Genomic DNA, 26,567 nt, shown 5'->3' with positions numbered 1-26,567 from the left:
GGGGTAAAAGATTGATCCCCTCCCCAAATCCATTCCCATGAGCATGTGACAGAATAGAAGAAACTGCAGAAAATAACAAAGGAAATGGCTAGAACAAAAGAAATTGCAGAAAATAGATTGAATGATTCTGTGGATAGATTAATGAATATCAGTTTAATGGTGCTAAGTGCAAGGCTATGCATTTTGGAAAGGAGACATTGCATATTGAATATTATATTCATGGGAGTTTGCCACAAATGGCTGATGAAAGTTAGGAATCTGGGGATGTTTAGAGGCCACATTGCTGAAATAGTAAAGGCATCACACTGGAGAACTGCAATGTCAAAAAATACACCTACCTGTAAAAATACAGAAGTACACCTCACTTAATAAGGTCTTGATAAAATCACATCTGAACTATTATGCTCAGATATGGTCACCTGAATTCATGCAGATAAAAAAACATTCAAAGATACAGCACTAGCTAACCAACATAATAGCTAGCTTGAGAAACCTCTCCTATAAAGACAGTATACAAGCTGGTAAGGGGATCTACAGTATAGATATAGAAGAAATTTTGAGTTCATGGTTGGTTTTGGGAGAATTCAAGATCATCCCTGATGAAAGCTATGGAAACTATATATGGTGTGGTCAGGAAGAATGCAAGATCCAGCTTCTTTTAATTGTATGTGGTTCATGAATGGAATATGCTGCGAGTGGATGCTGTAAGTCCGTTTTGTGAATGAATGTTTTAGGAGAAGCATGATAGGTATCAAGGCATTTCATAACATTCAAGAACTCTCCTTCTATAATAAGGAACTTCCTGGAGGTGTATCTGTATAATAATAATAACATAACACATGATGTAGTCGGCTCTTTTTTGATCTTCAAGGGCCTTCCCTTGATGAGTCCTGATTCTCTGGAAGTTTTTCTGTTTTTTTAGTTTTCTTAGGGTACTTGAAGGTCAAAGCTGGATAACTGGGATGGAGGAGACCTCCATGTAGCCTTTTAAGGAATGTGGAGCACTGACAAGGACTTCTGACCTAATGTCCAATCCTCACCATCTCATGGTGCACCCAATTAGTTGGAATCTACCTGAATACTGAATAAATGAGGATGGGCTGACAGTTTGAGATTTAGCCAATGAATTGTTTTCTCAATGGTATTAAACCAAAATAACATGCTGATAAAAGCATGATAGAATTTCATGCTGACTTGAGCATAGCCTGGTTAAACAAAGTGCACATTGTTTTCATCAAGGAACCATGATGAACAGCAGAAAGTCAGCTACTGGAACATATCCCAACTTATCATTAATAAGCCTAATATTGACACCATAAAAATAAAAAAAAAGAAATGGAACTGGTAGAAGAATTGGATAAGTACTAGATTGACATAATTAGTTGTTACCCAAATAAGACAAAAACAGATGAGATTTCTTTGAGCAACAAATACAAGATGGTGTATTTAAGAAATAATGATCAAGGGATTAAGAGTAAGTATAGCATTCCACACTAAATACAAGAATAATCTTCTCGAATGGCAGGCAGTATTGGGTTGAATGGTGTGGGCAAATATCGAATGGAGGGGAAACTGGACAATGAGATTTATTTGTGCTAGTAGTCCCATAGAAGCTTCAACTAAAGAAAGAGTGAATGAATTTTTGAAGACATTAGAGAAGGCAGCTTAAATAAAAGGAAAAGTTAGTCCTTCTTGGAGATATAAAGAGCACCTGCTGGATTTGCATTCAGGACATGGATTAGTCATTACTAATACCACATACAAATATAAAGATGTGCACAAATCCACAGGGGAAGAAGACACAAGAAATAAGAAAAGTATAATTGACTGTTGTTATTATTATTATTTACAACATCTCCATGAAGTTTGGAGACTCATTATAGAAGATCAAATCAACCATCATACACACAAATCCTATCCCACTTCTCCTTGAATCCATTCACCATCAGGGAACTCGCAACTAACTCTGACAATCCATTCCACTCACTTACCACTTTCCAAGCAAAAAATCTGGTCTGCACAATCTTACTAACCACACTCTCACATAACTTCCATTGTGCATATATTGAAAAATTTCGTTTGTATCAATATTGTAAAACTCCTTTAATATCTTAAAAGTTTCTATCATGTTCCCCCTTTTCTGCCTATCAGCTAAACTTTTTTTACCCACAAACCTTCAACCTATCCTCGTAGGGAGGATAGACACAGACAGGCCTGTCACCATTTTGGTCACTCGTCTGAATCTTTTCAATAACCTCCTTGGTCCCCAAGAAACCTAGGTGACCACACCTGTGCACAGTAGTCAAGATATGGCCGAATTATAGTCTTATGAAGTAGAATAATAACTTATCTTTACTTGTTAGTGCGTTTATCAACATCCAAATAATTCATTCTATTTTACCAACTTTTACAATATGCCCTCTGAAGTTTAACTCTTTGTCTGCCATTATCCCTAAGTATCCTCATCAATTTCCTGCAAACTAGTACCATCAATATGATGCACTATATGCAACCTTTTCAACCCAAAGTGCATAACCTTACATTTTGCAACATTAAATTGACAATCATTGACCTTTGCCCACAGTGCCAATTTATTTAATTCATCCTGCATGATATTTACATCACCTTTATCAACTGTTGCTCTCCCCAGCTTTGCATCATCAGCAAACAACTGAATATCCCCACTTAAATCTTTCCCTATGTCATTGATAAACAAATTAAAGAGTAGTGGCCCTAGGTACCAAACCCTGAGGTACTCCACTAGTCACCGTCATTCTCCTTGACTCCACCCTACCATATACTTCTCTTTGGTGTCTGTCCATCAGCCATTCCCCTATCCATGCTACTAGCCTCATATCCATTCCCATTCTCTCTCTAGTTTTTCTAATAGTTTTCCATTTGGTATTCTGTCAGATGCAAAGTCGAGCAATATCATGGTGTAGCCATTACCTTGATCCAATTCTGCTGTCACTTTTATTATAAAATGTGAATAAGTTACTAAGACAGGACCTGCCCTTTACAAAGTTGTGCTGCTCACTATAGAAAGTTGTTGGAAGTTTTTCCACTTGGTTGTACTATAAATTGAAGATACCAAGAAATACTTGGTTTAATCCTTTATCCAAGTGTAAGCAAACAAGTTTGCGCCTGAACTATTTTCAGGACTGGGGCAACTCGTATAAAGAAGCTAATGACCTCACATCACTTGCCTTAGTATCCCATAATGCAAAGCACATCTCCTAACAGACATGTATAATGCTATGCATTATACATGTCCGTTAGGTCGAAACTCAGACTAGTTTCGACCTTTATGAGATGAGATGAGGTCACTAAACTACACTTTCTCCAAACATTTAACTCCAAAACCATTCAAATGCAGTCTATCTGGCATATATAAGTCCTTATATCCATCAAACTCATTCCATACATCAATAAACTGCAGTTCCTCCTGCAGAATCTTCTCATTGGCAATCTTGGCCCTTCTCAGTTATGTCCTATGATGCCAAGGCACCAGACTCACAATCTTTACTTTCTTGCTCTTCATATTTGCTTCCAATAACAACTCTTTCACATCTTCTCTCGTTGCATGTTTCTCACCTTTCATTTGTGACAGCCAATACAATCAACTCATTCACTTCATTCTTCTGCATACTTACAGCATCACTAACATCCTTATCTTTGCACCTGGAAAACATACTTTCATCACTTTCTCATTAATTACACCTCTTATCATCAAATCTCCATATGATACTATCTCTCTTTTTTTTTTTTTTTTTTTTTTTTTTCAATTTCTCACACTTTTATGCTTTTCTCCATTCACTCTTTCTTTCATGCTTCATCCTTCCGTATTTTCTCCAGTCAAATTATGGATATCAATATCTTCAAGCTGGTTCAGGACATAAGGGTATATAGAGGATTTGAAATTAGAAGTGATCACCATTTAGTTTTGAGCATGATAGAGTTGAATATCATATTTAAAAGAAAAGTGTTTAAGAAAGTTTTAAAATGAATTAAAGTTGAGCAGCTTTAAGAGGTGATTCTGGTCACTGTAGACACAAATGCTATTCAAGAAAAAAATGGAAGAATTTAAAAATAAGGGACATACTTTGGATCTCCATTGGCAGACCCTAAAGAGAACATTGAATGATTCAGTCAGAGAAGCATGTGATGAGGTTTTCTGCAAAGATAGAAAAATCAATACTCTATGGTGGACTCAGGAAGTTAAAAGAAGCAGTCAAGTAAAAGAAGAAAGTATATCAAAACTCTCTGCAAGCAATGTTCCCTCGAAGCTGTGCGTGCGTGTGTGTTCACTGGTCAAAAAGGGAGCTCACATAGGTAGTAACTACATGCACAAAATTTTTGTTTTCAGAATTTCAAATTTGCAGTCAGTAATTTTTGAATGTACTATAAAAATGAATTACAGGATCGTTCAAAATTCCACATGCAAACTTTGAGGGAGGTAGAGAACATCAAAATCAACCATATTCACATAGGAAAGCATGACCGGAAACACCACTGGAAGGTACTAACAGGGACACAAAAGATACAGAAATAACACAAGGCAGCAAGTAGTGTAAAAAACTTTATTAGGTGTAACCGAACAGTTCAATAGTAGTAGTTGGATACATAATATGGTTTCACATCAGGTACTCGAATTCACGCCATTACTGAACACCTGATACCAACGACACATTGATTGCCATACATTTTCAAAAATACCTGGAGTTTCTCGGATATTAGCAGCGCAGATGGCGATTTTTGTCATGAGGTCCATGTCAGAGGCAACAGCGTTTTGTACACCATGGTTTTAAGGGTCCCCCACAGAAAGAAATCAATGTTGGATAAATCAGGTGAGTGTGGGGCCATGCGATGGGTCCACCACACCCAATCCATCGAGCCCTAAAGGACCTGTCCAAATACTGATGCACAGAAATTCCAAAATGAGCTGGAGCCCCGTCGTGTTGGAACCACATCTTCCGGCGCAGAGTCATTGGAACGTTGTTCAGTAAATCCAGCAGAACTTCTTCCAGACAGGTGTGATACTTCAGGGAGTCCAGTCGGGGTGATAACAGGTATGGGCTGACTAAACAGTCAGTGACAATACCTGCCCATACATTAATGGCAAAGCATTGTTGTGCAGCATGTGATTGCACAGCGTGTGGGTTCTCATGGGTCCACACATGAGTATTGTGGTGATTGAAAAACTCCTTTGCAGGTGAATGAAGCTTCATCCATGAACAAAACACAGGTTGGAAAACCTGGGTCTATGGCAATTTTCTGCAGAAATCACTGCGCAAATTCCACACATCGAGGATAATCTTCGGTCATCACTAACTGGACACATTGTAGATGAAATGGATGTAAGGACTCGGAGTGCAAAATGCGCAATACAATGGATCAATATACTCCTATAGCAGAGGCAGCGGCATGTGTGCTTGTCTCTGGATTATTGTCCATCACATGCAACACCTCCTCTTCCATGGCGGGATTTTGCGTCGATCATGGCCGCCCACTATCATGCTTGCGATCCCTGAATGATCCGTAGTGCACGCAAATGCGCAAACATTGGGTGATGCAGTAAAGCTTGAATGAGGAAACCCCAATTGCTCATCTGGAGCGCTGGCGAACAGCACCACCTATCACTTTCGGATGACATTTCCGGTCATGCTTTCCTATGTGAATATGGTTGATTTTGATGTTCTCTACCTCCCCTCGAAGTTTGTACGTGGAATTTTGAACCACCCTGTATATGATAAACCATACCTGTAGCTTATTTTCATTAGTAATTTCTTCAGTGTCTCCACTCCAATATTACTCTAACCCAGTATTTCCCAACGTTTTTTGGATCATGTCCCTCAACGCGTCAAAGATTTTGATGTCTCCTCTTGCCGACAATGGTGAGTGTTTTAAGTATATCAGTGATGAGGTGACGAATGCAACATCATTTTCTAATTGCCCCACATTGAGAAACACTGCTCTAACCCATTCCAGTTTAATATTCTCTAATTGGTTACTTTTAGCATGGGTCTTATGGGCAAACCGACACAAATGTCAGAAAGTATCAGAGGCATATTTGTTTAACAGTACTGTCACTTCAACTTGTGCAAACAGAGATGTAGTTTTGTAGTTATGCAGATTTAAGCGAATTAATTTAGCGTTTGCAATTTACAGGTTATAGCTAGAAGATAAGAGGACATCACTACCATGAGAATTATTACATTAGTAGTTTTAATGTGTTAAACCCTCAAAAACACTGTCAGTTAAATCATAAAAGACCTGCAAATTTGTTTAAATTTGAGTGTCTGGAAAAAATGTTGAAACGCAATGCCAAGTTAAAGAGTAACATGTACAAGCTACTGCAGATATTGAGTCTGGGACTGGAAATGTGCACACATAGGCCAGGTAAAATTAGAAGGATAATCTTGCTGGTAAGTCAGCTTGTACTCTGAGAGAATACAGAGAAAAATGTAAGAAAGCAAAGCACTATGCATAACTAGCTAAACAAAAGTCATGGAAAGACTGGTAAGAACATGGGGAAATAAATATCAGGAAAGTAGCAAAATATTCTGGGCTAGTGAGAAAACTTGGATATGGAAGAAAGAGTACTGTCAAAGGGATCAGAAATGATAACGAGAATAAGTGAAGATAATGTGCACCCTTGTCTCATCTTGATTTAGCAATGGAACCATCTTCCTCAATTCTAATTTGATTTACAATTCAAATATTCACTGTATTGCTCGATACAACATCCCATTTACACATTTTCACTGTAGCATTTTTAACTGCTTTTCTCTTGCTCTATGGCAATCATCTGGAATTCGACCCTCTGAAATATGGAAAGGCATCCAGCATAGATGATATTCATTCAGAAATGCATAAAAATTATAAAAGTTTTAGAATGGCTACACTTTGTAATTCAGAAGGCCTGGTCAGATGGTCAAATTCCAGATGATTGTCATAGAGCTTTCATAGTACCTGTCTGTAACCATGGAAACAAAACTAAATGTGAGAATTACAGAGCAATTTCTCTACTGAGTGTTTGTGGTAAGATTTATGTGGGTATGCTTGAGAAAAGGTTAAAAAAAATTGTGTAAGGGAAGCTTTTTATTATTATTATGTGACACCTCCATGGAGTCCAAGGAGGTGTCACATGGGAGGGCACACTACTTCGCTAAATACAACTCATCCTCTCCACTACTACTTAATTCTCCAATTACGACACTACTACCTTAAACTCCATCTATCGCCCATCATCACCAACAACGGTATTTTTTGTCTGTAAATTGCGTGTGTTCTGAAGACCGATTTGTCTGTATGCAGGATGAAAAACCCTAGTTTCCAGAAGGGGGAAAACCCCGTTACCACCGTATTGGGTCGGCTAACTCACCTTCAACTGAAAAAGTCCATATAAAGATTCCCCTTGTCATGACAAGAATCAAACCTAAGTCTTTTCCAATCAAAGGGTGCAATGTTCTGCTGTTCTTCCGATTGCACTACAGCAGCTATAGAAGAAGAAAAGCCTGGTTCCAGCCAAACAGAGGTTGTTAGGATCAGGTTTTCACTTTAAAACAAATAGAGAAATCATGGTAATATAACAAGGATCGATATTCCAGTTTTGTAAATCTGGAAAGGGCCTTTTGTAAATCTAGAAAGAGATTCCACGAGAAAAGCTGTTAAAAATGTGAGGGAAAATGTGTAAATGGGATGTTGTATTGAGCAATACAGTGTACAGTAGTCCTTCATTAACCGCAGGTTTGCTATCTGTGGTCAACCCCTCCCAGTCTGAAGATATTAACTTACGAAAGTCAACTTCCAAAACTTTCGTAGTCTCTACAAACATTTGGCTTTGAAATAATGTTGGATCTAATATCCACTTTGCCTATGTAATTTTACATTGCTGAAATGAAGCTGTGTGGCTCTTTCTTTTAGTAATAGAGAATTCGGCTGATCCCAGAGGTAGTCCAACACCAGGGCAACTCGTTGCAAAAGTGGAGAAAGCTACATGCACTTTGCAGCCTTTCATAATGTCTGGAATTGTACACTATTCTGAGTAGTTCTTGGTTATCAGATCGACTGTCATGGTATCACAGTGCTCGTATTCAAATAACCCTTATTTTACTTAACAATGGCCCCAAAGTGCAAGAGTAGTAATGGTGGCAATTTGGATATGCCAAAAGAGAAGCCTAAAAAAAATGTGTGCTGAGGTTGCTGAGATTCCATTCGCATTCAGATAACTTTATTACAGTACTGTATGTTGTTATGATTATTCTATTTTATTGTTGTTAATCTCTAACTGTGTCTAATTTATAAATTAAATTTTATCATAGGTATGTATGTATAGGAAAATACATAGTGTGTGTGTGTGTGTGTGTGTATACACACACACACACACACACACACACACAGTAAACCCTTACCGAACGCGGGGGTTATGTCATTAATACATTGCGCGCAATTCAAAATCGTGTTCTGCGAAATTAACTTTCTATGGAAAAAATGTGTTAGGTATAGTTCAAATTAAGAAAGTATGTATGTATAATTGAAACTAACCTAAATATTGTTGTAATTAAAAGGGGAAAATGAAACAAATGTTAATTGAAAGGATTTTTATTACTCCTTAATAAGTAGGTACATGATACAATTATTTTTTTAAAAAGCTAGTGATTTTTGCTTGGGACAATGACTGATGCAACTCTTTAAAAGTTTCGCGGTAAGGAGCGCAGAGTTTTTCAATGCCTTTCATAAAGTGTCCTCTTCTTTCTTCATTTGGGTCAATCTCCATTGCAAAATCAGACAGTTCCTGTGCCTTTTTTAACAATTCGTTTAACTTCTTGTAAGTTAAAGGCGCTTTATCTTCTTCACTATCGCTGCGTTCAGCTGGTGTTACAGGATCACTCAATTCTTCATTCGTCATTTCTCGATTGTCATTCTCAATTAATTCTTTGACTTCTCCTTCTTCCATATCTGAAAATCCTTCGTCGCCAATTGCTTTTGCAATTTGTACGATTTCTTTGGCTTCATTTTCAATCGATGGAAATCCTTTAAAATTGTTGACAACTTCTGGCCAGAGCTGATGCCAGCAAGCATTCAATGTTGATAAATTCACTTGTTCCCATGCGAGTTTAATCATTTCTATGCAGTGGCTTATGTTGAATCGCTTCCAAAATGCCATTAGCGTGTCGTGCTTTATTTGCAGAGGTGTAAACATGCCTGACATAATAGGCTTGGAATGTTTTTATGATCCCTTGATCCATTGGTTGGATTAAGGAAGTGGTGTTAGGTGGGAGGAATAAAACCTCTACATTTGGATGCAATGTTGTGAGGGCTTCAGCATCATGTCCTGGAGCATTATTGAGAATTAGGAGAACTTTAAAGCACACGTTTTGCTGTTCTAAGTAATGCTTGACTTCTTTAACGAATGAATTTTCAAACCAGTTATTAAAGAGGGCTTTTGTTACCCAAGCTTTTCTATTCCACTTCCACACAACGGGCAATTGCTCAAAATTTTTTCCCTGCAATGCATGAGGAGTTTTAGACCGATAAATTAGCAGAGGCTTGCACTTGAAGTCGTCTAATGCATTTCCACAAAAAAGCAAAGTGAGTCTATCCTTAAAAGCTTTAAAACCTGGGGCAACCTTTTGTGTCTTTGAGATGTAGGTTCATTGTCCCATTCGCTTATAAAATAGGCCTCTCATCTGCATCAAAAACTTGTTGCAGAACGTAACCCCTCTTTTCAATGAATTTCAAAAATTGGGGTTTGAATTTCTCTTCTGCTTTTTTATCTGCAGAGCCAGTTTTTCCCTGAAGCTTTACACTGTGCAAATTAAAACGACGCTTAAAGTTTTCAAGCCAGTCTTTGCTTGTTTGAAAGTCAATTTTCTCTGACGATTGGCCATCTTTATTTAAAACGAAAGAAAACAAATCTAAAGCTTTGTTTCGAATAGCAACACCATCCACAACTGAGCCTTTTTCGTTTACTTGATTGTCAATCCAAGCTATTAATATTTTTTTCATCTTTTCCAATTGCGGAATTCTTCTTGAAACTTGAGCAACCTTTGCCGAAGTATGGCCTGAAGCTTTGACACTAGACCGAATCTTTTCTTCATTCTCCCGTATTGTTCTTATGCTTGATTCGTTTGTAGCTAGTTCTCTTGCAAGCGATGAAACACGTGTACCATTTTTCAACTTATCAAAAATTTCAGTTTTCTGAGATAATGTCAAAACTTTGCATCTTTTTGCTGCTGTATCATCATTCTTCCTCTTAGATGTCATATTGAATTTTTGAAATTAAAAGAAATACAAATGCAAAAGGAGAAGAGGATAAACACTGATAAATAAGTGATTACAGCTCTTCTAACATGAGTGAAATGATCGCAACTCGGCCTTGTTCACTCAGCTAGCGGGCAGCGCCAAGCAGGGTTGCCGGCCTATGCTCTGCAGTGTACCGCGTATGAATGAAATTCTAGTGTTGGACAAATTAAATGGAAACAATTAAGATAACGTGTATGTGCAAAATCGCGTTCTGCAAATCCGTGCTCGGCAAAGGTTTGGGTATAGGGTTTGGTACTATCTGTTGGGAAATATATATCTTGGAACGTATCCCCCTGTAGGGATACGTTCCGGGGGGGGGGACTACTGTATCTTTGAATTGTAAATCAAGATAGAATTGAAAGAGATACCTGTGAACTCTAGTCTTGCACTACTTTTGCATCTGCTTTGGCAAGACAAGCAGTCCTACATGGTCTGGCCAGGATCAATCAGCTAGTGGGCTTGTTTGCAAGGGTCAGCAGTGTTCCAGTAAGTCTTCTTTCTCGTGGTCCAGAAACTGGCCCAAGGCTTGGTATGTTGCTGTTATAATGTCAAGAGTAGCTCTGCATTCTATTGCAGTCATTGCATGTTGGTGGGTGGGTAGCTCTGGAACTGAATCAAATTCCCTTTGAGAATGAATAATTTTTCATTCTTTTGTTTTAAGGATGCACAAGCTTCCAGCTATGTCCAGAAACCATTGAAACATCAACTGAAAACAAATGATTAAGCAAAAAACATCCAAGGCAGCAAGTATCATATCAACCTTTTTAATATTACACTTGGGAAAATATCGCCCTTCGTCATCCGGAAGGGGTTTGGTAAAATCTAGAAAATCAGTCAAGAAGCTTCATTCAGAGGAAATTGTAGAAACCATAGCTCAGACACAATCAGAATAACTCCTTCATGCAGCATCTGTTGAAGGAATATTAGTGACAGTTACCCGTCATAAAACTTTGAACTACTCTTGAAGAGTAATACTGAAGTGGGATCTCCTTAACATTCCTGATGAAGAGATCTGCTCCAAGATGAAAGACAAAGGGGTGATAGCCACGAGGAAAATACTCATACATAGCGATGGTCACCTGGTCCCACTTGGAATATTATCCTTACTTTCAACAGACCTGAACACCAACATCTGTGAAAGTAGGATATCTAAACATCCCAAACTCTTTGTGTTGCTTTAAATGTAAAAGGCGTGGCCAATCTCAAACCTCTTGTCATGGCTCTGCCATCTGTGTCTGATGTGGCGGTGAAGATTATGAGAACAAAGACTGTAAGAGCAAAACACTGAAATGTTCTAATTGTGAGGGAGATATCCTGCATTCTACTGAGAATGCCAAAGATAGAGAGATAAAAAGGAGATTTAAAAATTAAAACTGAGCAGAGCATTCCCTAATAGGAGACGAGGAAATAGTACATCACAAAAATAGCATCATCTATTGGTAAACTTTTCTACTGAGAAGACAACTATAAAGAAAGTGTCAGTTAGGACCTTAACATGTATATCGATCCCATGTTCTCATAACTACAACATCTTTGAACGGTATGATTAGCTTGCTGTCTTTATAGAGCTTATCAAAAAGAAAAATCACTATGTGCTCACTCCAGAAGATGTGACAAAAATGTCTCACTGCTTGAGAATGTACTAATTTAAAAAAAAAAAATGAAATGTGCACCAAGGAGGATCAAACACCTGCCTCCAGACCCTTAAATACACAGTCCAATTTAATGACATCTTGGATATTTTTCCTGATGGCTGTTAATAATTCTGCATCATGAAAAGTAGCCATCATTCATAAGGACTGGAACCATACTCCTTTCCATCGAGTCCCATATGATACAGTTGTACAGGCAGCCATCCAACTCTCACTTAGATCTCTTATAAGTACTCTGCATCTTCCTACCTCCTGCTGCAGATATCTCTCAAAATAACCTTACTGGTATCATGTTGCAGTTACTGCTACTTACTTTTACTGGGTGATTTAAACAGACACAACACTCTGTGGGACATTTCCTGAAGCAATCTCATAGCAAGAGTTGCCGAGTCAGTGTTTAACAACAAAAATCTCTCGCTCTCAAAAACAAATCAATATCATCTTCCACATGCCTGCTCAAACATTCATTGACATAAGTATGTGCTCTGTCTGCTCACCCTCCCTTTCCCTACACTCTTTAAATGAGAAACTGATCAGAATGGTCTTTGGAAGCAATTATTTTCCCCTTTTATCCACTTTTCTACTTGGGCATGTACTGCTTCACAGATACCATGAACATTTGAGTGGCCTTGCTTTCACCTTTCTAGCGGAATTTGATTCTGTTAAGTTCAGCTCCTCTCTTATCTATAATTCAGTAAATCATATGGCAGTGTATTACACAAGCCTCCACAACCACAATTCCCAAAACTTTTAGTCCATTCCTGCGTTTCCCTTAACCAGGGTGAAATGCTGATTGCATAGCAGCTAAGGAAGCACAGGAAAAAAAAAGATTCTTTCATAGATACCTCTCTACGGCAGACTTCATTGCTTTCAAACATGCCAGAACCTGAGCAAAACCCAACTGACAACACAGCAGCAATTACAGACGCTCTTGGAGAGATATTTGCAAAAACATCAGAATGTTTTTATCAGATCAGATCTTAGGGCTTATGTTTGACAAAAAAAACTTGGTTTTCTCCTTCATATATGCCATTTGTGTGCCATGAAATAATGAACATCCTTTACACCCTACTTGCTACCTCTTAGGGTACAAATAGATGCTCTTTGCTCTATCACATGCATTGATAAGATCACAACTTGATTATGGGTACCAAGTTTTTTCTTCTGTTAGAGTACCCTGAGATTTCCGAGCCTTATTTGCCATCAAGCCATAAGAATTGCAACTGTATCATTTTGAACTTCACCAATTCCTAGTCTCTGTTGAGGCAAATGAACTGCCTTTGTCCCTTTAATGTCAACCTCTCTCTCTCTAATTATACACCATGAAAATAAAATCCATGTCAACGAGCTCTAGATATTGGTACTGGCCCACTAAATACATTACCTCCCTTTCATTCATATATATAAATATGAATGGCCTATCTCAGATCATCAATCTTCCCACCAGAATACCACACAACCCCCCTCCAATTTGCCAACACACTTGACTTGTTCCTAACAAGCTCCCATTCCAGATATTATGTGACACCCCCAGGGAGTCCAAAGACTCATCAAGGGAGAGTGTGCCAACAGCATCGAACGACTCCCTTCCAACTAGTAACCACACTCAAACTTGCTTAACTTTTTGCTGAGCCATGAGTAGCAGAGGCTCTACCATTCGACCAACCTTTGCTGGCACATGGTTGTCAGTTCTCCTCTTGGAAACTTAGACACAATCGCATAGAAGTCTTTTACCAGAACACCCTACACCCACCAGTTCACAGTCTCACGTACTTTGACATTACAAGGATGCCAACTGGGAAGACTTCTGTGACTTCTATTCCACCTTCCTGTGGTCTCACTACAGTTCTTCTGATCCAAACGCCTTCTCAGACCGAATAACAGAAATCATCCTCACAGGAATGAAGGCTTTCATCCCCTATTCCACTCCAAATTCTCAGCCACCATTCAAGCCTTGGTTCTCAAAAAAGTGTGCCACTGCTGTAAAAGAAAAACTCTCTGCTTACCACAACTGTCTCAAGACCAAAACTCCAGCTGCCGTCCCTGCTAATAATGCAGCCTGCAACAGTTGCAAAAAAATCGTCATCAAGTCCAAGTCAGACTTTGAAAGGGGCAAATGCTGCAAACTCACCTCCTACCCAAATGGCAGTCACTTCTTCTGGTCCCTTACCAAGGCCACTGAGCAAAACTTCTGCCCACCCAGGTTTCCACCACTCTCACATCCAAATGGTACTGTAATCACCTCACTAAAAGACAAGGCTCACTTGCATCCCTCTTCTCTCCCAATTCCTACATTGATAACCTGGGCAAAGTTCTCTTCACTCCACAAAGAACAGCTCCTTTCATGTCTCCTATAGTCTTCTGACAAAAAGAAATCCGAAATTTCCTGAATAACCTGAACACAAACAAGGCTTCTGATGGTATCCCACCTATTGCGTTAAAAAATGGTTCCCCAGGACTAACACTTATCCTACATCACCTCTTCAATCTATCCTATTCAATTGGCATCTACCCAACAACATGGAAACAGGTCCACATCCAGCCCATCCCAAAGAAAGGTGATAAAAACCAACCAACAAACTACTGTCCAACTGCTCTCACTTCAGTTCTCTCAAAAATTATGGAGAAGGTCATCAACAACCAACTCTTGAACCATTTAGAAACATACCAACTAATCAGTGACCAGCAGTATGGATTCTGCCACTTGCAATCTACAGTTGATTTTTCTTGCTTTCACCACCACCTATAGACTTTTGAAGAGACTCGTGTGGTTGCCCTTGACATTTCAAAGGCATTTGTTCGGATTTGACACAGAGGCCTACTCACCAAACTGCCATCCTATGATTTGCCTTTCTCACTCTGCCTCTTCTATAGATACTTTCATTGACAGTGCTCTGCTGTATTGGCCACTATAATTCCTCCACTCTCCTCCAAAATCGTTAAAAAAAAGCTCACTTAAAAACTCACCAAGCCAACTTCACTGCCTCCTCTTTTATTCCATCTGCTTCTGTCCTTTGGAACAGTCTCCCCACTCTGCCTTTTACAAGGATTACAACCCTCAGTTGTTCAAGCAAAATGTGAACAGACTCCTCCTTTCTTCTATTCCTCTTTGCCCACACATGGCACTAGTGTGCTATAGGTCTTGTGGCCTTTCATGTGTGGATCAGATAATAATAAAAAAAATTGTTTCTACACATGCTTTTGTTTGTTTTTATGTACAGATTTTTATACCTGTTTATTCCTCTTATTTATTACATTATATACTGTTGCAGTATGATCATAGCTGTCTTTGTGTATAAGTTATGTGGTACCGAACCAACCATCATTCATATTTTAATCAACTGTCCACATTTGTGATCTATCTGAGCCCTATACACTCAGCAGATTTTAACAGTTTCATTAAGGGTCATCCCCATTTTAAAATTTTTAGTGTGTGAATGTCCATTTTATATAAGTTATGCATATACAGTGGTATCTCGCTAATCCGAACTAATAAAAACCGTGCTCGTTCGGATTAGCAAATTTCCCCCCAAGAGACAACGATAACTAGCGTTTAAGACAAATATAATCAGATTCTAATGGTACATCAATGATAGAAACTGATAGGAAAAAAGCTACTGTACTGTAACAGTAGATTACAGGTAGAACCGATTTCACTTTCGGTTCTACCTGTAATCCATTCCGTAACATCTGTTTGTGTAATTTCATCATCTGGATATATATTTTTAACCAAATTATACACGTTTTGAATTTCCTCTTTTTGTGTATATTTGTGATTCATGCCGACAATACAGTACGTACTGTACAGTATAAAAAAGCAGCCGTGAACACACAATACATCAAAATAGGCTTCCAGTATAACCGTACAATACAATCGACAGTACGAAAAAAAATACTATACTATAATAATAATAAAATAAATAATAATAGTTAAAATATAATTATTAAATAAAAATAATAGTACACAAAATAATAATACGTAATAAATAACACTTCTTTTTCTTTCAAACCGCAGTTCAGATTACTGGAGGGTTCGGACTAAAGAGGTTCGGATTAGCAAGATACCACTGTATTAGTTAAATTAGTTTAATATGTTTTTAACAAATTTTGTATGAATTTTTCTGCACTTATTTTTATGCTCTTTTTTTCCATTTGTTTCTACACACCCTTTTATGTTTGTTTTTATGCACAGATTTTTATACCTCTTTATGACATTAAAACCAAAACAAATAAACCTGGAGAGATGGCAACTCATTTAGCTGGAATTTTCTTATGATAATCAATAAAGATTCCTTTGTTGATTTTTGTTTTTCTACTTTCTCCATTCTTCCTACTGCAAAAGGCTTAGATCTTTTGGAAGTGTTTTTTATTAATTTGAATAGTTTCATAGATTCTTTCTGTATGTTCATTCATAGGGGTGCTTAAGGGTCAAAGCTGTATAACTGAGAGGAGACCTCCATATAGCCTTTAAAGGAATGCGGAGAACCGACCAGGGCTTCTGACATAATGTCCAATCCTCACCTTTTCGTGGTGCACTCTGTTGGGTATCTACCTGGATACTGAACGAACGAGGATGGGCTGACAAAATGAAGTTGTCTGCAAGGATAGAAAAATTAGAACTCCATGGTGGACACAGGAAGTTAAAGAGGCAGTGAAGGAAAAAGAAGAAAGCATATCAAAAGTTCCTGGCAAATAAGTCAGCTTGTGCTCTTAGAGAATACAGAGACAAATGTAAGAAAGCTAAACACTGTGTAAAACTAGCTAAACAAAAGTCATGGGAGGACTTTGGCAAGAATATAGAAAATAAATATCAAGAAGGTGGCAAAATAATCTGGAGGTTGTTGAAGAAGCTTAGGAATGGAGGAAAGAGTGCTGTAAAAGGAGTTAGAGATGATAAAGGTGAAATGAAAATGGGAGAAAAGGTTATCCTTGAAGTATGGAGTAATTACTTTGAAAATTTGCTTAATGAAACAAGCAGTGATGACAGCACAGTGATAAAAGACACTGACCAGGCATGCAGTCAGGAATACATATCCATACTTGAAGTAGAAAAAGCCATCAAAGGCTTGAAATGTGGAAAGGCAGCAGGAGTAGATGATATTCGACCAGAAATGCTGAAGTATGGTGATATAAAAGTCTTACAGTGGCTGCACTGCATAGTTCAGAATGCCTGGACAGAGGGACGGATTCCAGATGATTGGAGTAGAGCTCTCATAGTACCCATATATAAAAAGGGAAATAAAACTAAATGTGAGAATTACAGAGGTATATCCCTATTGAGTGTTCCTGGTAAGATATATGCAAGTATATTTGAGAAACGGTTTAGAAGAATTGTGGAAGAAAAGCTGGATTCAGGTCAAATAGAGGCTGTCAGGATCAGATCTTCATTTTACGACAAATAGTGGAGAAATCATGGGAATATAACAAAGATCTGTATTTAAGTTTTATCTATTTGGAAAAGGCATATGACAAGGTGCCAAGAGAGAAGCTATTCAATACCTTACAGTTATATGGTGTCAATGGGGAATTATATCAAGCAATACTTAGTCTTTATTTTAGTTGTAAGTCAGCAGTTAGAATTGAAGGCAGTACAGGAAGATGGTTTAATGTTAAATCTGGTGTGAGACAAGGATGTACATTATCCCCTCTGTTATTCATTATCTATATGGATCACATTATGAAAGAAAGTGGTATTAAACAGGATATCAAAATTGGAGATGTTAATGTCAGGTCTTTGCTTTATGCGGACGATGTTATACTTCTAAATAAATCCGCTACAAATCTGCAAGATTCTCTGACTAAATTGAATAACTGTTGTAATAGATATGGTATGAAGATCAGCAATAAAAAGACAAAGACAATGAAAATAGGCAGAATCATTGAAAATGTCAACTGCATTGTGAACAGAGAACCTGTGGAACAAGTAAAACATTTCGCCTATTTAGGCACGATTTTTAGTGAAGATGGTAAATTAAATATAGAGATAGACAACAGAATCAACAAAGCTGGTATGGTCTGAAGTCAATTGAATAAATTCATATGGAATAGAGAGAAATTAGTCGGAACACTAAGTTAGCTGTATACAAGACAGTGTTCAAACCAGTTTTAACTTATGGATCTGAGAGCTGGGTCAGAAGTAAAACACTTGACCAAAGACTGGAGACTGCAGATATGAGAGTCCTGAGAAAGGTTAGAGGCGTGAACAGATGGCATCAATGGCAATATCATATTAAAAACGAGAATATTAGGAAAGAACTTGACATTGTCAGCATCCAGGAATGCATTAGCAGAGCTAATCTCAGGTGGTATGGTCACTTAAACAGTGAGGAAAGATTAGCAAAACAAGTGTTCTCTGCCAAGTTGGCAGAGAACACTGGTTTTGTTAATCTTTCCTGATAATGTTGGAGTCTTGACAAGTAACAGACTGATTTGGAGGAAAATTGTAGATAGGAAGTTAGTAATGATGTAAATTTTTCATGTAGTACTATCATATCCTGTACATCCCTTGAGGGTACATGGCAGGAATTTGATGATGATGATGATGATGTTCATTCATATCTGCTTTCTTAGTCATCCACTCTCCCATTTCCTACTATTTATGTAAATACCTATACCTAACAGAACTGAATTTTGCATTCCTCTAACACACTGGTTCCCAAACTTATTTGACTTACCGCTCCCTTTTCATAAATATTTATTCTGCATCCCCCCCCCCAGAAATTACCTTCTAAGACCTGACCAGCAGTTCTTGAGTTTTAAGTGAACAAACAGATAGATACAGAAACAAATTTGCATTTTATTATTACATCTAATAGAGATTTTTGAAGTTTGGAAATAAGACACCTTGGAACTGAAATCAACTAAAGAAACATAAATTGCACATAAACATTGAACAAGTTGGAGCTGAAAATTTAATAACACTATTAAAATTAAGAAAACAAACATAAATTGCACATTTGTAAAAATCGCACGTAAAATAATAAACAACTATCAGTAATATTAAAAACAATCCTAATGAGAAGGATGAGCCTGGTGGGCTACTAAAAATTTATTGATATTTGGCTCTATATTTGTTAGCAGCATTTTTAAATCACCATGATCAGCAATTTGCAGTTTTTTTTATTTTTTTTTTATTTTATTTTATTTTTTTTTTTTAAGATTTGTGATCACACCAAACCCACATTCCACTAAATATGATGATGGAAATGTGATTAAAAACGTTTTTACTACAGCTCACAATCCAGGATAAAGTATGGGCATCTGCTTTTGCAACCAGAACTGTTGGTACCCATTTTTGAATTTTAATTTCAATTCCTCATTTGTTGTTAATTCTATCAGTTCTTCTTGTAATTGTAAAGTTTCTTCTGTGTTTGTACTTGAAAATGGGTCCACGACCCAATCAGGTGTTTTTATTTCAAGAATATCTTTAAATCGTTAGTTAAAATCACAATGCAGAGCCTCCAAGTGCTGACAGTAGCTGAGCACATCTTCATCACATTTTTCCACTTGATAGATTTGGAAACCAGCTGAATTCTCCTCGTCCTACGTTTCATTTGTACAGGACAAGTTTTAACACAAAAATTGTATTTTTGTGTTAAATATAATTTTTGTTACACAGAAGTAACCAAAGCTTTTATTTTTATTAAATTCAGCTCGTCTCCTTGAAGCTGTAGATTTGTTTCATTAAATTTGTTAAACAAGTCGGTCAAATAAGTATGTCACTTTTGAAATTAACAAGTTGGCTCATAAAGAATCATCTATGTTTTCTAAAAACTGTAGCACTGAGTCAAAGAATTTATAAAAATCGATTCAAACAGGCACCCTTTAATAGCCAACAAACTTCTGTATGGAACCGCAACATATTGAATTCTTCATCGTTTTCAATACAAAGTTGTCCAAACAACCTGTCATTAAATGAATGACTTTTGATTTTGTTGACTGCTGTAATTACATAATGTAATGACCTGTGTAGGCAATCACTCAGGTATTTAGCAACTAAATGTTGATGATGAATCACAAAGTGTGCAGTGAATACATTTGGCACCGCCTCTTTGAAATATGCAATAAAACCATGTAGTGCCTTACCATCGCTGGAGCACTATCGGTAGCAACTGACAAGATATTATTCTGAGGGATTTATTTTTCTTTAAAAAAAACTCTTCCAATGCATGAAATATTGATTCTCCTTTAGTGTCAATTAACAAATTTTTAGAGAATAATAATTCTTGGCAAATTTTTTCTTTTATATATCATGCATATGCTAAAAGTAAGGCTTCATTTCCTGGAAGTAGACTCATCAAGTTGTATAGAGAGCCGAGTTGTTTTTAAATTCTCACATAATGAGTCTCTGACATCGTTGCACTGTATTATTGTTCAAAGGAATTTTCTTGATAATATCAGAGGCTGGCTTGTGCAGTACAGTGCATATGACCTCACTAACAGCTGGTAGGATTAGTTCTTCACACATTATGCAGTTTTCCCGATTTAGCAATCAGTAAGGAAATATTGTAAGAGGCGTGCAACCTATCATCATCTAGTTTGAATGCTACTGAAAACATACCTGCCAGTGTTGGTTGTTTCAAAAATATTTCTTCAAGTGCTTGAAAATGCAATAAATCCTCTTTTTTATCAGCAACAACTTTTATCAGATGTTCTTCTAGTCTTGGAAGGCTTCATAGATTTATTTGAAAAAACTTTTTGGCAAATCAGGCAGATTGGTAATGTTTTGTTTGTAATCAACTGAATAAAGCTGTATTTCAAATATTCGTTATTATATTGTCTACATGTCTTCTTGGGTTCAGCCATGATATCATCTGTAAAAAAAAGTTTTAAATTCACAAAATTGTTAGAATGCAATTTCTCACGTGCCTAAACCATATTATTTTTAAAAGAAAAGGTATAAAAATACTCACGTGAAACCTGCTGTTTTATTGGAACAATAATTTGCTTTGTGTGTACTCCGTGTAAATGAGGTACTGAACTAGGTATTGAATATGCACTAAAATTTGTATGCACTAATTAGAACGACATCTCTCATTAAAACATTGGCAATTTATAGAGTAGCAGAATCACTAGATAGCATTAAAAAAAATAATAATAATAAAATAAATAAAAAAATTACATTAACAGAACAAGCAAGAAATCTCAATCTAAAACTGATTTCATACATCTTACTTATTTATAGTATTATATAGTGAACAAGTCATAACATACATATGTTCCTACCGATGTGTACTGGACTTGTAAAATCCCGATCACTTGAAAGTGTGCACCTGCCAACACTTTGCTTGTTAAGACCTGTCATTGGACTTCATTGCCGATTATCTCTAACTTGCATTTTGTACGTTTACTTGGAAAATAAAGCAACTGTTACAACCTTTAATTATACTGTACAAAAGTTATATCATCAAAATTAGTGATAATTTTTTTTCAGCACCTAATTTTTGTTCTTTATGCTTTCTCTGCTCCCTTACTTCAATTCAATGCACCCTTTCGCTCATGAGTCCACTACCGCTCCGGATTGTTCCAGCGCCTCAAGGGGGTGATACCGCCAACTTCTCTAGCATAAAAAATCCTTGAGAGATTTCTTGCTTGTTCTGTTAATGCTTTTTATTTAGTGATTCTGCTTCTCTATAAATTGCCAGTGTTTTAATGAGAGGTGTTGTGGTCTAATTTCTGGAAGTATGAAAGCGAATAGACTCTGGCACGCTGTCTCGTTGATTATTTGAATGGGGGGGGGGGGGTTCCTTTTTAATGGGTTGTCTGTGACAGACTTTAAAAGAACATATAGCATTTCCTTTAGTGTAGATGCTGTAATCTTCATTTATCAGAGCTTTCCTTAATATAAATTTTCTTAGTGGAAGATCCCACTTATTGTAGTGAAGCAGAAATTTATACATTTTTGGATCAGTATTAGCCTTTCCATATTGTCTTCTGGAAGTAATTTCATATATAAGAGACAATTTTTACATTTTCAAGTAGATCAGCATTAAATACTGTCATATTGTCATATATCCACTAAATATGCATATGGCTGTAAGGTATTGATTTTTCTTTGACTTTAGCAACTCTTCCAAGTAGGTGTAGCACACATCATCAGTGGTAAAATGACTCTTGTATATATTGTCATCACTTGTTAGCCTACTCCCCAGTTTCATTTTGCTGATTCGGTGAGAATTTTTACTACTTGCAAGTTTTTGTCAGCAACATATGGCATGTTTGTTGAAGCTGAAGTTGCTATCAGTAATCCTTACTCTCAGTTATTTTATTTCATTGGCTACCTCTAGAATTCCCCTACTTATGAAGATTTATCAGTTGTTATATAAATCAAGTGGATATTAAATCCAGCATTATTTCAAAGTCGAATGTAGAAACTATGGAAGTTTCATAAAGAAGTTGACCAGAGAGCTTACGGGAATGCACTTGCTGGCATTCGCAAGTTGCCCTAGCGCAGACCGTATAGATGACATAAGCATTTGCCCAAGCGTCCATCTATTCGCCATTTATTGGTCCATTTTGATAAGGTTTCACTGACCTGATAGCTGTTTCGAACTGGTTGGTTTTCCTCAGAGACCAGGCAGAAACCTTAAGAGATCAAAAACTCTTGTTCAGTACTAAGGAACTTGTGTTGAAGAGGTGTATTTTTCATAAGGAAACTCTCGGTCAGTGCATAAAGTCTTTACTAAAATAAAGAACCAAAAGGCTTCAGTTTGGCGCTGCAGAATTGTATAAATTAAGTGGATATTAAATCCAGCATTATTTCAAAGCTGAATGTAGAAACTATGAAAGTTTCATAAAGAACTTGACCAGAGAGCTTACGGGAAATAAAAATAATGCCAGATTTAATATCCACTTAATTTATAATTTTGCATCACCAAACTGAAGCCTTTTGGCTCTTTATTTTAGTAAATTAATCAATGAAATGTAATAACCATTTCATTATTGGTGAAAGCTATAACTTTTGTTTTAGTAATGTAATGATTCTTATTGAATATTGCAGAATCCAGGTCCACAACATCCAATAAAAATTCATTATTTTATAAGATTCTACAAGAACCTTGCAGACTGTTTTGTTTGACTTGTTTCATTACAGATTTATTTTTATGTTGAATAAGGTTTTGAGGCATTTAGTGTGTATTTGCATGCTCCAACCAACACCTCCAGGGACTCATCGAGGGAGGGCACCTGCTCTACAACTCCGTGTCCACCATTGAATCACCATCTGACCGCAACTATACCAACGCCATGTACTGCCGACCACCACAGATATTTCCACGGACAATTACAAACATCCATGGATTACATGGAAGTTTGTAATTGTAATACCTGGTGTAATCCAGGTAATACCATTACCTGGATTACACCAGGTAATGAAAAATCATACCATGTAATGATATAGTCATACCACTGAAAACATTCACAAACATCCATGTCACAGTTGGATTCAAACTTTTGGGGTTGGTTTCTGTTATAATTCTGTACAATATTATGTTTATGAAGTATGCACTATATAAAAAAAGATGTTATGGACATTTATGGTGGATAGATGCACAAAAATCAGCCAAAATAAAAGAAGCATGTAGAGGCATTCCTCCAGTAGTTGACTGAAGAAAGCTGTTGATAATGATGATGAAAGTATGCAATGAAAAAAAGGAAAAAACCTTCCGACCGTATGCGGTTAATTTTTATATTATACAAAGATTTCTCTTTAATATAATTCTGAGTCTTATTTATACCTTGATATCCAATCATATTTATTTATTTGTATAATTTATATATTTCTCTTTTGTTTAGGAACATCAACTCTTTGCTCATCCAATTATGGAAATCTATGATAGGCAAGAAATTCTATTTTTTGCACCTTTGGATAAACAAGAAGAATTTTATGTTGGAGAAACATTGGAAGAAAGTGAAGAAGAAGCTGCATCAGATCATAGTGGTCAGGGAGATGTCACCATACGAAGTAACACCGTACCTAAAGAAATTGATCAACAACCTGAAACAGTGGACAGCAAAGATGGTGTTACTGGTGGATCAAAAGTTGAAGAATTGGTTCCGGAACAATCAGCAGATCAACTTTCTGAGAAAGAAAAAAATGGCAGCAATGGATCCGATGGTAGTACAGAATCATTTGAAGAACTGCATATAGATTCTTAAAGCTATACTCTTTGTGAGATGTAAGGTATTAAATGCAAAGATTACAAGATAAAGGTCAGATCACTTTGATTTTATATGTCTCCTTTACATTCCAGATTTTCTTGAGAAGATAAAGATGAAATTAGATAATCAAACTTTGAACTGTCAAGCAGTAATCTCCAAATTACTTTTTAATAGTTATGGGAGTTTGAAAGTATACAGTACATTATTTTACAATATAAAAAATTCTGTTTGAAAATAAATCATACACACTTCAGTTCTTGCTTTTTAATTGAGAAAGCATATGTCCTAATTTTTTTTAAATGTTTGGAATTTTTCATTCATTGTACAGATTTGTTTATGTCCATTTTTAGAAGTAGCTTCAGTGAATCTCATTGTAACAACATCAGTTAGTTGATTATATCTAATATATCAGTTGTGCCAGTTGATAAAATTCTGTTTTGGTTGTTTCTGTGACAAGTTGGCAAATTGAAATAGTGAATTTAAGTTTGTGCACATATGCACATTTCTTTTTTCCACTCCTCCCAAGCAGCAGATATATTACATCTTAATAACAGGTAGTTTGTCAATAAATAAATAAATGCATAAGGGCAGTGCTTTACTTTATATACATTTCAGAACATATTTAAAATCAGATAACACTAAATTAATTGAAGACATAAGTTGTATGGTTAATACTTGCATAAAAATATTCTGCAGATGTTGAAGAGAATCTTGAAAATTCTGAAGATTCTAATCTTATGTGTGGAATACCTTTACTGAAGACTATTGCAGGAGAACAGAAATGTGATAAATATTAAAAGATTGTAATATAAGTCTCATATAAATCTAAAAGCAATTTATCAACATTCATGTTGATATAAATTTAAAAAAATAAGAAACATAACACATCTGTTAATGGCTCTGTTATACATTTCTTTGTAACCTCTTTACAGTATTAAGCTACAATATAGTTGGCACTTTTTTTCCCCCTTCATTTATGTCATTTTAAAAATTGAGAGTAATTTTGAGGATAATTGTGTTTGAAAGCTGGCTAATTGAAACATTTTTAAATAATTATTAAAAACAATCTGAACATATTCTTATAGTAGTATTATCATTGATGTTGTTATAATGCGATTGAACTATGCATCTGATACGCATGTTAAAAGTGACACTTCATTACTGTTAACTATCTAAATGGTGCTAAACATTGAATATTAATTTGGTTGTAAAAACATAAGTTGAACCTTAGATGCAGACATAACTAGAAAAAAGTTATTTTCAACACCTTGTCATTTATATTTCGTAGTGTATCTAATAATATATTCTTTCGCATTTTCTTGTACTTTTTTCCCCCCATTTGACATAAATATGTTAATGAAAATATTGTAAAATTCATTCTTTATAAACAACATTTATTGAAGTGAATGATGAGCAGGCAGTGTCCCTTTTAATATGTATCACAGTATTGGCATTTAAACATGTTATCTTGAACTACTATATATCAGTTTGTTGAATCAATCCATTAGTCCTCTTTTAAATAATTGTTTTATTATAGATCATCAAAAAGCCATTTGATTTTTATTAGTATTAGTCATAAGTTTGGTCATTTACTTTCTAATATAGATAATTAATCTGGTGCCAATTGTTTTCTGTCAACAATATATGATATATATATATATACATGAATGCAAATATGAAGCAATTTCAATTGCCAGGCTTTAAATAAACTACTCTTACATTACTATGCTCTGTATATAGTATTTTAAGTATTTTATGATTTATTTCTGATTTCTCCTCTTCTCAGGTTATGCCTAAGGTGTAGCGTATTGCTATATTATATATATTGCATATATGTATAGTACATATATTTTTTCAAGGAAAAGTTCAGAGGTGTGCTTTCTTTAAAAAATTTATGCTGTGATTAATCAGACTTCAGTTAAGACCTTACACTATTCAGTGCCTTGTATAATTTACTACTTTGTGTGTGTTGTTTACAAAAATGCACATATCATTCTCAAAACAAAACTTAAAGAAAAAAATTGTTTTATTTAGAATTAGTAGCTGAGGTCGGCTACTTCAGTATTTTTTACTTTTTCATTACTGTATTATACTGTAATAATATAAGTTTTGTGAAAGTTATTAAAAGTATTAATGTCACTGCTGTTTTGTCTGTGATTGGCCATTAAATGAGACAGTATGTTTTCAGTTTAAAAATTCGAGTGCTATCTAGTATTGCTGTTAATTAAATTGATTCACTTTTGTGGAGCAAACATTCAATTTGCTTCCACATCATATTTAAAGTCAGCTGTCTTCCTCATTGTCATAGGTATTTTATATTTGATTTAAAGTTGGTAAATGAAATTGCACTAACTTTCATTCACTCATGCTATTTGAGTTCAGTTATTTACATAGTAAAAATAGGATTAAAAGATATTCAGAATTCACCAAAACAATTTGATTGCACTT

The 26,567-nt window shown here is 36.0% G+C and overlaps 1 protein-coding gene across 1 annotated transcript in view; it reads left to right on the top strand.

Moving 5' to 3' along the window:
• LOC150109214 (testis-expressed protein 264-like) overlaps positions 1–26,258 on the top strand; it is a 74,251-nt gene extending 47,993 nt beyond the window's left edge. The window contains exon 3 of the mRNA XM_090412157.1: positions 23,754–26,258. Within this exon, the coding sequence (XP_090268283.1) occupies positions 23,754–24,116 (363 nt within the window). The 3' untranslated portion in view covers positions 24,117–26,258. The remainder of the gene's footprint in view (positions 1–23,753) is intronic.
• Positions 26,259–26,567: the final 309 nt, after the last annotated feature.

The sequence above is a fragment of the Typopeltis vanoorti genome, chromosome 2, assembly GCF_054136105.1.
Source record: "Typopeltis vanoorti isolate ZY-2024b chromosome 2, IOZ_Tvanoo_1.0, whole genome shotgun sequence".
NCBI lineage: Eukaryota > Metazoa > Arthropoda > Arachnida > Uropygi > Thelyphonidae > Typopeltis > Typopeltis vanoorti.
Note: the sequence above shows the minus strand (reverse complement) of the source record. Positions and strands in the feature narration are given on the sequence as shown.